This window comes from Grus americana, chromosome 18 (genome assembly GCF_028858705.1).
Source record: "Grus americana isolate bGruAme1 chromosome 18, bGruAme1.mat, whole genome shotgun sequence".
NCBI classification, from domain to species: domain Eukaryota; kingdom Metazoa; phylum Chordata; class Aves; order Gruiformes; family Gruidae; genus Grus; species Grus americana.
In genome coordinates, this window is record NC_072869.1 from 4422078 (window position 1) to 4434635 (window position 12558).

Here is a 12558-nt window from a genome sequence, read left to right on the forward strand (position 1 = left end):
GCTTGGCTCAAGCGGCATGTCTGCAAGAGCTGCCTGTTAGTTTAACGAGGCCAAGCTAACAGATGTGCTGTTTTAACAGGAAAACATTTCAGGAGTAGACTTTTTAAAAACAGGCAGCACAGCTCATCCTGTCAAATATGATTTGAGTGGGTCCTGCATTTGAAGGATTATCTCGATACAGGTAGTACAGCATCTACTGTATTTTTCAGTAATTTGCACAAAGGAGTTGCAGCAACAAGAGCCATTTCAGTGTTGTCCAGTACAGCTCTACTTTGGGCCCGGTGCACCTTGAGCGGTTCGAGCCCCTGAAAGCCGCCCACAATTAATCCTCAGCCCATTCACCCGCTCCCCGCTGCTAGGGGCTGGGCGTGGCCTGCCCACGGCCTGGGTACACCCACTCGGGGTGGGGGGGAGAAGCTGTAGCAGAGCGCCCGCCCTTCTGCCGCTCTGCCCTGCCCTGCCTCCGGGGCGGCGAGCGCAGGGCCGGCAGCGGGCGGGCCGCGGGGGTGAGGAGGCGCGGCCCGGGCGGTGGCAGAGGCCGTGTTCCCCGCGGCACAGGCGGCGGCTTGGGCCGGTATGCTGCCGGCGGTGCCGGACGGCGATGAGCGGGAGCTGGAGAGCAGCGAGGAGGGCGGCGGCGCGGGCGAGGAGCGGAGGCCGGAGCGGCACAGCAGCACCTACCACAGTCTCTACGGCTACCGGAGCTGCAGGTGAGAGGGCCGTTGGCCGCCGCTGAGGCCTGCCGGGGCCCGGCGAGGCGGGTGGGCGCTGGGTCGCCCCGCGGGGAGGCTATTTCCAGGCCTTACCACTTCCCAGCTGCTCGGATTTGCTTTATTCCCCTTCTCCCCTCCTCCACAAGAGATTTTTTTTTCCTCCCATAATGTCCCGATTCCCTGCTCCTGCTTTAAAACACCCTCAGGCCGTACCTTTCCCCGCTGCAGTTCCTTTTCCCTGTTCTGTGTGCTAAGGCTGTAAAATAAATCGGAAGAATGATTTTCAGATCCTCGCAGCAGGGAGCAGACGGTGGGGATGGCAGTCCCAGCAGTGCAGCAGCAGAGACACCCTCCAGCGAAGACTTCAGGTAGAGCCCATCTGCAAGAACTGCATGATCCCGTCACCCCATTTTTTTGCTGTTGGGTGCATAGTAAGCAAGTACATTGAAGTCCCTTCAAAGCAGAAACCTCTGGGAAAGCATACTGACGTCACTTGGTTGCTTTTTCTGGAATACTTACGGAATGGACACAAAGCTCAAATAATGTGTTAAATTACCATCTTTGAGTTTCAACTCTGTTTTCTTTGCTACTAATACTTGACTTCTCTGTATTGACTTAGGTCTTCAAGTAGATAATAGATAATTAAAATTTATTAAACAATTTTAAATGGACATGTTATCTTTCCACAAGCTCTGTAATGGAGTTGTTGCTCTGTATTACAGCCAGGGAAACATAGGAACAAAGAGGGGCAGTGACTTCTTCATAGCTGCTGAGTTGTTCAGCATCAGCTGACACCACAACTCCAGAATTCTGGTCTAGGGGGCAAACCACAGAATGCATTTCTGAGGGGCCAGAAGTCACAGAGCGAGTTAGCTGTAAGCCAGACAGATGACAGTGGTCCCCCTCCTAGAAGCAGGTGGTTCTGCACTGGTTCAGAGAAAGAAAACTGTAACATTTGCTTTTTGCTAATGATTTCTTCTTGTTTTTTAAAGCCTCTCCTTGCTGGACACTAACTTGCCAGCTGAAGCAGAGACTGAATTGCGCAGTTTTATCGCTAAGCGTCTTACTAAAGGAGCCCTGTTTGAAGGAATGGGGAATGTAGCGTCAGTGGGGCTGAGGTAAATTTTAAAAATTAGTTGTGAATGAGAACTGTAAGAAACATTGGCAATATTGCACACCTTGCCATCTGGTGCTACACTTAGGTTTAATCCCAATTCTGTGTTCTCAGTCTATTGCTGCTGTTAATAACAGCTTTATGCAATGGCACTTTCCTCTTTTTCTAGGTTGCTTCGAGAAAAATATTGTAGTAAATAATTTATTGTTTGAATACTTAAAAAATACTACACGTGTTTACGACTATTTCCTTTTAAACTACTCTGGCATCACAGAGGAAAAAAGAGAAGGTGTAAGAGCTCTATATATGATCATAGGAGCCACCAGTGCTAGCAGTGAAAATTCTGTACAGAAATCATCTATGTCTGCTTTTTGTACTCATTTATTGTGATGTGTCTGTAACAAAATAATTTTTTTTTTCTTTCTGCACAGCATACCAGAATATAAAGTTGGTTGTTATTACTGTCGTTTCCAACAAGAAAATTTTCTAGAAATGGCAACACTAGAATCAGATATCAATGCTCCAGAATATGTGGTTTGTTTCTTAGGTGGTTCAGAGAAAGGTCTGGAACTATATCCTTACCTTTAAGTTTCTGTATCTCTGTGGAGAGGGAGATGATGTAAAAATTATGGTCTCATTATGTCTGTTTCCTGCTTGAAATCAGCTCATTTGTGCACAACTTCCAATAACTGAAAATGTTAATAACAGCCATATACTGAAAGGGAGAAATGCAGATCTTAACTGATGCATCATATTTTCCTTAAGAAGATACTTTCAGACTTGAGCTGGACAAATACATTCAAAGTCTGAAGATAAACCTTGATTTGGAGGTAAGGCCTAACTTTTTTTTTAAGTGGTGAAGATTACTATTTACACAAATTAATTGCTAATACAATCTGGAAGATTTAGTCTATGGAGACAAAATAGGTGTTTTAAGTACCAGTAGGAAACACCGAGAGAGATACTTGATCCACTGTAGTGACAGTGAATATCTAAAGTGTTATCAACCACACAAGTGAAAAGGAAAAAAAAAAAGGGGGAGAGGACTTTTTTGTGCCAGCCATAAATCTCTTAAAGGTTACTTGCAGTTAGATTCAGAGAGAAGAATGACTAATGAAAGGTAATGGTCTACAGGAAAGTTATCAATGGCTACCTGGATTCTTATCACTTCTGAATGTCGAGAAAGGATTTTTAGTGGATTTCTTGTCACAGTTTTTCTAATGGAAACTATGAATTTAAGTCTCTTTCTCATCCCGTCTGCTGTTGCAATGGTCTTTGCTCAGTACATACCATAATATTACAGTTCTGTCTATTTCTTAGAATACAAAGCCCTTCATTGCTGATAAAGTGTGGCTTTAAACCTCAAAGTCATTATTTTACTGTGGTTTGAAATTAAGAAGGCTCTGATATCCAAATATCTTAGGTTGAATAGATTATTAATAGGTTTCTATTTGTGTAGAAATCTAATCTGTAGTTAAAGTTTTAACATTTCAACCTGTTACAGCAAAAATCCTTGGAGACCTGTGTTAGCCCCTACTTGAGAAGCTGGTTTGAGAATGCCATATGCCCCATTCAAAGAGTGGTACAGCTTTTCCAGGAGAAACTCGCCTTTTTGTTACATGCTGTAAGTGTATTCCAACTGGATAACTAAAAAAGGTTCAGAAGGAATCTCAGTGACTCCAACATGTTTTCAATCTTTCTTGCATTTGCTTTCCCAGCCAGGGTAAACAAGGAACAAGTTTTTTTTTGTGTGGTTTTTTTTGGTTTTTTGTTTTGTTTTGTTTTTAATTCAGGGCAAGTACATTTTCCCTGTTTTATTGCTAAGGAAGCACATAACAATTTCTTCTATCAATTGTCATAGTTAACTCATTTTAAATTACATAGCAGTGTCCAAGTTGAAATTAGAATGAGAAAATTAGAAACAGCATGAGAAAACTGTCCCCGCTATAATTTCTCTTACACAATATAACATCTCTTTTGGTTATGTGCCTCATGTAAGTCACTGGAAACAGAAAAGAAATTAATCCTAGCTCTAGTCACTGAGTTTGAGGCAGCTTTGGATGGAATAGCTAATAGAGCATAACTGTTGTATTTCTTCTGAATGCAGAACCGGCTGCAATGACTATAGTGTGGAGTATTCCCTTAGCCTCTACTCTTTCTCTGAAAAGAACAATTTTTAAAAAGTACCACATTACGTATTTATTGCTAGTGACTGCAGTATAGCAACAGAAATAGTATCAAAGTTGCATCCAGTTTTTTTCATTTTTTTCGTTTGTTTTAAGGCTTTGAGTTATACTCCTGTGGAAGTAAAAAACGCAGATGAAAGAACAGAAAAAGACATCAGCAGGTAAAGATACTTTGAGAACCTGAGTAACTTGGTTTTTGTGTATGACAGCCTCCTGTTCTTGCTGTTAGGAATGGCAAAGAAGCCAGCAGTTCACGAGAGCTTTTTGTGTCAGGTTTCTGGCAGCTGCCAGCCTCCAAGGACTCGTTCAGGAAGGCACAATGACCTCCTTGTGCATTGCCATGACTGAGGAGCAGCACAAGTCAATAATTATTGACTGCAGTGGACCTCAGCCTCAGTTGCATAATGCAGGTGAGATTACAGCTGTGAATACTTCTTCATGTTACTCACTTGTATCCATCAGCTGCTGAGAGCTGAGAATATTCAGAAGCTTGTAGGTTCATGCCCAGAGAGTTTGGATTCTGGCTGGAAACTACACCACCTGGTTTCCTGTGAGCAGATACACTGGAACTCTGGTTTGAAAATGGCTGATAATAAAATCCACAGTGCATTTAGTTTGCAGACCATGAAACTATGATTTGTATGCTTCAGAGAAGCTGCAAAACTTTTTTTTTTCCTGTTGCACTTTTGACAAATATTGTGAAAAGGGATTGAACAATCAGAACAGGAATCTCATGTAATCATTATGCTATGTTTGCTTTTCTTTTCCACATGTATTGTTTTTCTTACGACTTGTTTCTTAGCCCAGAAATATTATTATCAGTTGTTATGTGAGAGTGATTAAACCAGGTGAATGGAGCTATATATTTATCTTGAGCTCGTTTACTTTATCCCATCTCTTCTCTGTGTTCTTGAACACGTAACAGGAAGCAACAGATTCTGTGAGGACTGGATGCATGCTTTTGTGAATGGTGCTGAAGGTGGAAATCCGTTTCTCTTCCGGCAAATTTTGGAAAACTTTAAATTGAAGGTACCTGTTCATATATGTTAAAGACTTCGAGAAGACGTCAGGGTTACTGAGGGAGCAAATACTCCTCTTGCAGCAAAGAAAAGCTTTAGGTTATTTATGTCTATATGTCATTAGTTGATTAACTCTGAAGTTTAAGTTGAGCACTGGGTTACTGTAGTTGACAAGACCAGAATGTAAAGTAGTGTGAAAGTTTCTTCAGTGACTATTCCAAAGGCATTTTCTCATAGTTAAAATAAACCCCACTTTTTTCTCTTTGTCTTAGAATACTGTTAACGAGCTGTGCACACACAATATTGTGTAACATGGATTCAGTAGTTAATGTTCCTTAGGTGATCTGTCATAATAGGCGAACTCTAGATACAGGGTTGGACATAATCAAGCTGTGGTCGCCACACGTTTTGCATTGTTACAATAACGGGTAATACATGTCACAGACAGTACTCAATTCTTAAATTATTCTTGAGTAGTAATTTAAAATTTCTGTTGGAAATGCTTTTGCTTCTCCTGTTATTCTTCCTTTGCTGTTCCATGTGATGGTATGTTTTCTTTCCATGTAGAAGGATAAGAAAATGCTCTGTTACTCTTTTCCCAGGCTATACAAGACATAAACAACCTGAAGAGGTTTATCCGCCAGGCTGAAATGAACCACTACGCCTTGTTCAAGTGCTACATGTTTCTAAAGAACTGTGGCAGTGGAGACATACTTTTGAAGATTGTTAAAGTAGAACATGCAGAAATGCCAGAAGCCAGAAATGTAGTGACTGTCCTTGAGGAATTCATGAGAGAAACATCAGTGGCTTAAAACTATCTTAATTATTCTGTACTCATTTGAGGGTATTGTAGAAATCATTAATTTCTTCTGTGCAGCTTAGTTTCACTATTGCACAAATTTTAATTTATATTTAAAAGTATTAAGTCAAACCTAAGTTGCAGTTTCACCTGCCTTTTGTCTTTTTTAGAGAAAGCAGTATGAGCTTTTTTAATGTGTAAATATCAGATCATACAAAATCCTGCATAGTTTTCAGTGCTTACCAGATTCTCCAAATGACTGGCTCCTTTTCTGAAGAAATCATGACACTTGTTTTTTTACAGTCATTGCACACAAAAAAACCCCAAACCAAATCCCTTACCTGGCAAGCATTTCAGTGTTTTAAATATTTTAAATATCTTTATAATGATCATGTCTAATCATTAAGATCTGTTTACTTTTGTTTTAATATATAAAGCACAAACCTCTGGATAAATCATAGTAAATGAATTAATCATATTTGTTTATATCAGAGAACATAGTTAACAAGTCTGTAGCTATTTTCCACATTCTACTTTCAAATTGGCAGTTTGTTCTTTGGGTACTACATAAACAACTTGTTAATTGGTATGAAACAGAACTGCCTTAAGGCTGAACAGTTTTAGGAAGCAGTGTGTGTGCTTGTATGTATGCTTACATATGCTGGACAGACATGTTAAATTCCCAAGCTATTTGATGAATCCCGTTCTTCATTAGTTTGTGTTGTGATAAAGACCACCTTTGTATGTTCTTATACCCATTTTGCTAAATAACTAAATAATCATATAGTTTTTCAATTGTGGAGAATTAAACCTGACAATTTTACAGAATAAATATTAATTTTAAATGAATAGAAACTTCTTCAGAAATTGAAGTCAACTAAGTTCCTAGGTTAATTATTCAGACTTCAAAACATTTCATTGTACTTCAGCAATGAATTCTTACCTACATCACAGGACATTTAGACAGCAGAATACTTGAAGTAAATCTGGAATCAAAACTCACAAGGCCTCTGAGTGACCACATAATTGAGGACTAGTTCTACAAACATGACATAAGCAAAACTCCCCATTGCTTTCCTTTGCAGCCAAGGGTGTTTGAATGCCTAACTCAGGGTAGCTGAACAACTCTCCCTGACACAGGAACTCTAACAGTCTCACTAATGCATTTAAGTTTGTTCTGCCAGTGCTGTATAGTGTGATGATAAAAGTTGAATGATTTCCTGTGACACTACTGTGTTCAACCTATAATAAGGTTTACAATAAAACACACTTACATCCTTAATGGTGTGCCTACATTAAGTTACAAATGAGCATTGTCCGTGATGTCTCCTGTTTAAAACCCTTTATTCACACAATATAGAGGAGCTGCTAGTGTAATGCGTAGGAGTCTATAGGTGGTGTAGTGACAGGAGAGGTGCCATGTAACATGCATGGGCAGTCAGAGAAGAAAATGGAAGTAGTTTGAAAGAAAACAAATCCCTTATTCTCTCATATGCAGCAGCTCTGAGAAGTATCAATTTTTTCCTTCAGAATATTTTATTCATGAGCAAAGCAGCATCACTTAATAAAACATGTCACCCTTTGTTGCTCTCGTACATTTTTAACAAAGTTGGAGCACTTTAGTATTTTGCCTGATCAGGAGGCAGGGGAAAGCTCAGTGCTAAAAAAAAAAAAAAAAAAAAAAAGTTGGATGCAAAGAAGAGGCAGCTGTGATGCAGCAGGAGTGTAAGAAATCCTTGCACTAGTGCTGTCCTGTTCCTGTGCCTGCTGCTGGGTGGAGTTGGGCTGAAGCCTCCTGGCCAGGGGTTCCATCTGCTGGCCTTAATATTGACAAACAGTTGGTGCTGGTGATGATGAACTTTTCCTGAGATGCTTTGCTCAGCCTTCATCCCTGGATGTTTTTAACAATAAACTGGCAGAAGTACTGAACGACCTGTATTACCTCTGAACTGATCCTGTCCTGAGCAGGACCTTGGACTAGAGATCTCCTGAGGTCCCTTACAACCCGAGTGATCCCATTAACCTGTGACCTGGACTACACTCATTTAAATAAGATATTTGGGTTGTTTGTTTGCTAGGTAAATTATCATAAATCACTTTTCAAAATCCAGATATTTTTAACCTTAACTGTAACACTTTGCTTAGTTGTGTTAAGGCATCTCCTCTCCAAGTTGATGCATTGCTCAATATCCATCTTAGTGAATTTGTGCTCTATTACACGTGGGCAGCTCCAGTCACAGCTTTTTCTGTTGCAAGTTTCTTTCCCTGAACTTTCCCAGCACTGAAGGTGGCTGGCATTATGCAAAACAACTTCCTGCTTTCTGCAGCCTTTGTTTTATCATCTTGCTTCTGCCAGCTTTGCAGTAACTTTGCTATTTGGTTACCTAACTACTAAACTCAAGGCACTCACAAGTACACACACACACTGAAATACACCCTGGTAGTTCACGAATTTACAGGTTTTACTGGCATCTTCCCATTATAAATTCTACTTTAAAAAAGAAAACTAAAGGAAATTGAACAAAAGTGTAATAAATAATGCAGAAGCAGCTGGTTTAGCTGCATGAGTGCCTGGAGAGTATTATACACTTAACTTCCTCCAGCAATCAGCTATTCAAAGCTCAAGATGAAACACACAAAGGTCAGAAGATGCCAAGATGTGCACTTAATTTGCAAACCTGAACAATTTTTACTGTGGTTTTAAAGTTCTGATTTAAAACTCTTTAGGAAAAAAACCAAAACAAAACACAAACAAAAACAACAAAGAGATGAACCAAAAAACAAAACCCCCAAACCCAACCAAACAAAAAAAAGCCCCCAGACCTATGTTAAGAATGGAAGTTCAGATGTACCTGCTACGAACCTCTTGCAGTTTGAAAGATCAGGATACACTTTTTTGTGTATGTGTGTTCCCCCCCTTTTGACCCCCAAGAGAAGTAGCATGTAAACCAATTAATATTTCTCTTTCCAACACTTATGAGCAATGCTTACTATACAGAATATGATAGGAGCTATGGGAATAAAATGATAGAGTTTTACGAGTTTGTGTGATCAAGGCTGAGTATCAAGGCTGCCAGCTTTTGGCTCCTTCTCTGCGACAGATATGCTGGAATTGGCAATACTTCTGTCCTTCAGTTTGCCTTATTTTAGCCAGCAAGAAAAATATATGGTGCTAGCAGACAGTAACGCTTCCTGTATTAACTGGCAAAATCCACCTTACCTTCTTGCTGAAAGTCCTCAACTAATGAATAAAGAACTTTAAGTGTCTCGGAAAGCTCAGTTAAGTGCAGAAAACTAACAGCAAGAGCCAAGTCCCACATACTGTAGCAGAGATCTGCCTCCCCTTAGGAGTAACAAATCTGACAGGAACTGCTGCTAGTTACATCTTCATTTCTTTAAATTACACTTTAACTCAATGTTTCCCAACAAAAACAGAAGATATTTTTCAAAATAAGCCTCCCCCTTCCACATTGGTAGAAGAATTTTTTAGTTGTCTCAAAAATAACTAAATCCATTGGAGGTTTGTTGCAGAACTTCCTGGATATGTTGTTCCACTATTGATTAAAGAGATAAGAATGTGTTGGCTCTGAGACTTTAAAATATTCAGTAGAGTCTGATGTTAAGAGAGAACCACCCCTCACCCTAATAACAAATTTTAAACAATCTAACGTACTTGGTCATCAACTTCCCTGCAGCTCTGAGGTCACTACTTTTGCTCTTTTGTTAAGTACCATGTTAACTATAGACAAACTTATAAAACTGTCTTTGAAAACTTACAAACTGTCTTTGAAATTTTTTCTTGGTTGTTTTTTGGCATGTAATGTAGAAAAACTCATTTTTATTAAAAAAAAGGAACAGAAAACAAAAAAAAACCCACCAACAAAAAAAATTTAATGGATTCTGCGCTCAAATAATATTGTTACAACAAAAATATACAGAATGTACACAATACAAAAATATTTGGAAACATACCATAGCGTCTTACCTTGCAAATATAATTGTTTTACTAGCCCTTAATGGGAAAGTATCATTTGTTCGGTATTTTAAGGCAGAAAATTACATTGTTTCGTGCTTTGTGTTTAACACTTGGATGTGTTGTAAGCATTAGTAGTGTAAGCAAAAGAAAAGCTGTATAAATCTAGCTTTATTTGCAAACTAAACAGACACTGTGGGGGAATCAGGAGACAGTGACTAACGTATCTATTAGGCTCACTGAAAATTAAGGTACTTTTGCTACTTAAATCAGGCCTAGGGAATATTTTGTGCTCTGTGTTGTAAAGTACCCTGAAACATAATTTTTTTGTACTAATACTGACATTTCAGAAATACGTCACTAGAAAGCTTTTTCCAATTAAAAGGCAATGATTAATGGTGACATTAAAAGTACATTTACCTTTAAACAAGCTTGGTTTCTGTCTTATGTGTGATTCTTTCTTTATAGAGCTGCAAATGCACTGCTTTCCTTTATAACCAGCTCTCAGCATCAGTGATTGCAGAAGGAATTTTTGAGTCATATCACAGAGCACTGTAGAGCAGCCACTACAATAAAAGAAACAGAACAGCAGCAAAATTCAAAGTGACAAACCCCAGAGGTGCTGGCCTTTGTTCTCTAGGTCCCAGTTTGCCTCCAGCGGTTGCTAGTGTTGAACTGCATCCATATTCTCCAGTTCCACTTTGGGTAAAGCCAGTGGATGGGGTTTCCAAAGCAATTGAGCTGAGCTTGAATCTGTGTAAACAGATAGACTGAGCTCTTTACTCACTGAAGTATGTGTGAAAGACCTACCCACGATCCTGTGAGACTAAATATTGGCACAAAACAGCAGCTGTCTTGTGAGGTCAGCAGATAAAGCTGGTACTAAAATAACAGTTAAATGTATCAGGTTCCATCCTTATACCCCCGTTCAAATTGAAACTATTTGATTTAAAACATATGGGCAGTACAATCCATCAGAAGGAGCAAGGCCTTGGGATATAGAATCCCTGAGCTTTATTTCTAGTCCAGCAACCTCGGACAGTGATAACTTCTCTGGCCTCTCCCTTCGCCATTGATAAAATACTTCCTACTGCTAAAGGAAGAATCACAGTATGCCACATAAGTGCTAAGATTCCTCATCAACTGATGGGGGAAAAGTGACATGAGATGTTGTCTTAAGAACTCAGCAAAAGTAAATTAATCAGCATTTTACAACTCCTCTACACTGACTCAGAGAATGCTTCTGGTAAGCTCATCTCCCATCATTCCATTACAAACCTCTCTCTCCTATACTATTACCAATGTGTGCAAAATTAATCTCTACTTGCCTCCAAGCATCTAGGAATAAAAGGTGCAATCTGCAAGCCCTGTGGACTTTGATCTACCTGGTTCTCCTTTTCCTTCTTCCTCCCCATGGCTGTCTGAGCCCCTTCTCCCATCTCTCCTCTGGGACGAGGGGATCAGCAAGAGGCTCGGAGCCAGACCCCATCTGTGCTGTCGCCATGCTGCCAGCAGGCATCCCTGAAGGAGCTCTACAGCCAGCACCCCAGGCTCTCCCAGTCTGCATTACTACTCCCTACACCCATCCTCACTGGACCAGTGCTGCAATATACTTACTAAATGGGAAGTCCAGTACAGAAATTGCTTCTTTTTTTTTTTCCAGGTGTTGTGTCCTCACTCAAGATGACAAGCATAAAATAACTTCCTCTAACATCCACTGTTCAAATCTGTACATCGGTAACAGTCCTTGCACTGCACATCCATAAGGTTCAATAGATTCGCGTTTTATCCGATTGATGTAAAATCCTGACAGCAGCTGAAATAAAACCAAAACCACCACCAAAACCAGTCCCTCAGTGGACAGCTCCTTCAGGAACACATTGCTGACTGTGACAAATTGGAACCACAAATGAGCAGGATGGAGAATATTATGCCTCTGACATAAGCCGGCAGCTTCAAGGACATCTGGAGGTAAAAGAAAAGCCTGTTTGCTATTAGCTCTCTGGTGCTGCAGCACTGTGGCACTCCTGGGTGCATTAGAAAACAACATAACTGGGTTTCCTGATACTCTGTAAAAACATAACAAGTTTTCATAGTATAATTTTAGTGATAAAAATGTAATTTTAAAAGCTTAAGCACTTGTGCTGCTCCTGACTCCATGAGCTGACAGATTCTTAGCAGACAACAGGCTCTGGTACAACCTGCTCTATATATGGGGACAGATTTCAGCTCTGATGAGCAGGAATGTGAGAGGGTTTCATTTCTTCATCCACAATAAATCTAGTACTGCTTTAAAGTCTGGCCTTTGTGATCCCCAGGGTTGCTTGTAGACTTGCTCAGACAGCATATGGGGACACAGAATGGAAGTCAGAAAGATGAACGATAGTTAAAAGAACAACTCATAAGCTCAACTTCAGAGCTGGTTTTGACCAGTTTACGTAAACTATGTTCATCTATGGATGAAGGACCAAAGACGGGCACCTGGATTACTCTGTTCAGTTCCCTCCTACTCCTGAGCAGAAGTAAAGATACACTGGCCAGGCTGATGAAGAAACAGGTGGTCCTTGAACTTGTACCTTGCTGCTTCACCACAGAGCACATCACTGGCCAGGCTGATGAAGAAACAGGTGGTCCTTGAACTTGTACCTTGCTGCTTCACCACAGAGCACATCACTGGCAGGCACATAAACGTTTCCTGGGGATAACCTGATGGGCATTAAGTAGCTTTCAGTTGAGAAACCAAAAAGTCAGTCA

At 40.2% G+C, this 12558-nt stretch overlaps 1 protein-coding gene across 3 annotated transcripts; it reads left to right on the forward strand.

Moving 5' to 3' along the window:
• The first annotated feature begins 399 nt into the window (after window positions 1-399).
• C18H17orf75 (chromosome 18 C17orf75 homolog) lies at window positions 400-7113 on the forward strand. Of its 3 annotated transcripts, none has more exons than XM_054846932.1 (10): window positions 403-710; window positions 1001-1081; window positions 1706-1831; window positions 2259-2399; window positions 2600-2657; window positions 3332-3451; window positions 4110-4174; window positions 4287-4423; window positions 4939-5042; window positions 5635-7113. In XM_054846932.1, the coding sequence occupies exons 1-10, from the start codon at window positions 577-579 to the stop codon at window positions 5842-5844; spliced, it is 1176 nt and encodes a 391-aa protein (XP_054702907.1). In that variant the 5' UTR covers window positions 403-576; the 3' UTR covers window positions 5845-7113. The 3 variants fall into 3 exon arrangements, with proteins under 3 accessions (XP_054702908.1, XP_054702907.1, XP_054702909.1); XM_054846934.1 differs by having other exon boundaries at window positions 573-710; window positions 969-1081; XM_054846933.1 differs by lacking the exon at window positions 1001-1081 and having other exon boundaries at window positions 400-710.
• The last annotated feature ends 5445 nt before the right edge of the window (window positions 7114-12558 follow it).

What these genes read in the sequence shown, in the direction of transcription:
- C18H17orf75 (XM_054846932.1), top strand. Translation starts at nt 577, where the DNA reads ATGCTGCCGGCGGTGCCGGACGGCGATGAGCGGGAGCTGGAGAGCAGC. An exon ending in ACAGAAAAAGACATCAGCAG is followed by an intron (nt 4,175 to 4,286) that starts GTAAAGATACTT and finishes TTTTTGTGTCAG; the next exon opens with GTTTCTGGCAGCTGCCAGCC. An exon ending in TGGAAAACTTTAAATTGAAG is followed by an intron (nt 5,043 to 5,634) that starts GTACCTGTTCAT and finishes CTCTTTTCCCAG; the next exon opens with GCTATACAAGACATAAACAA.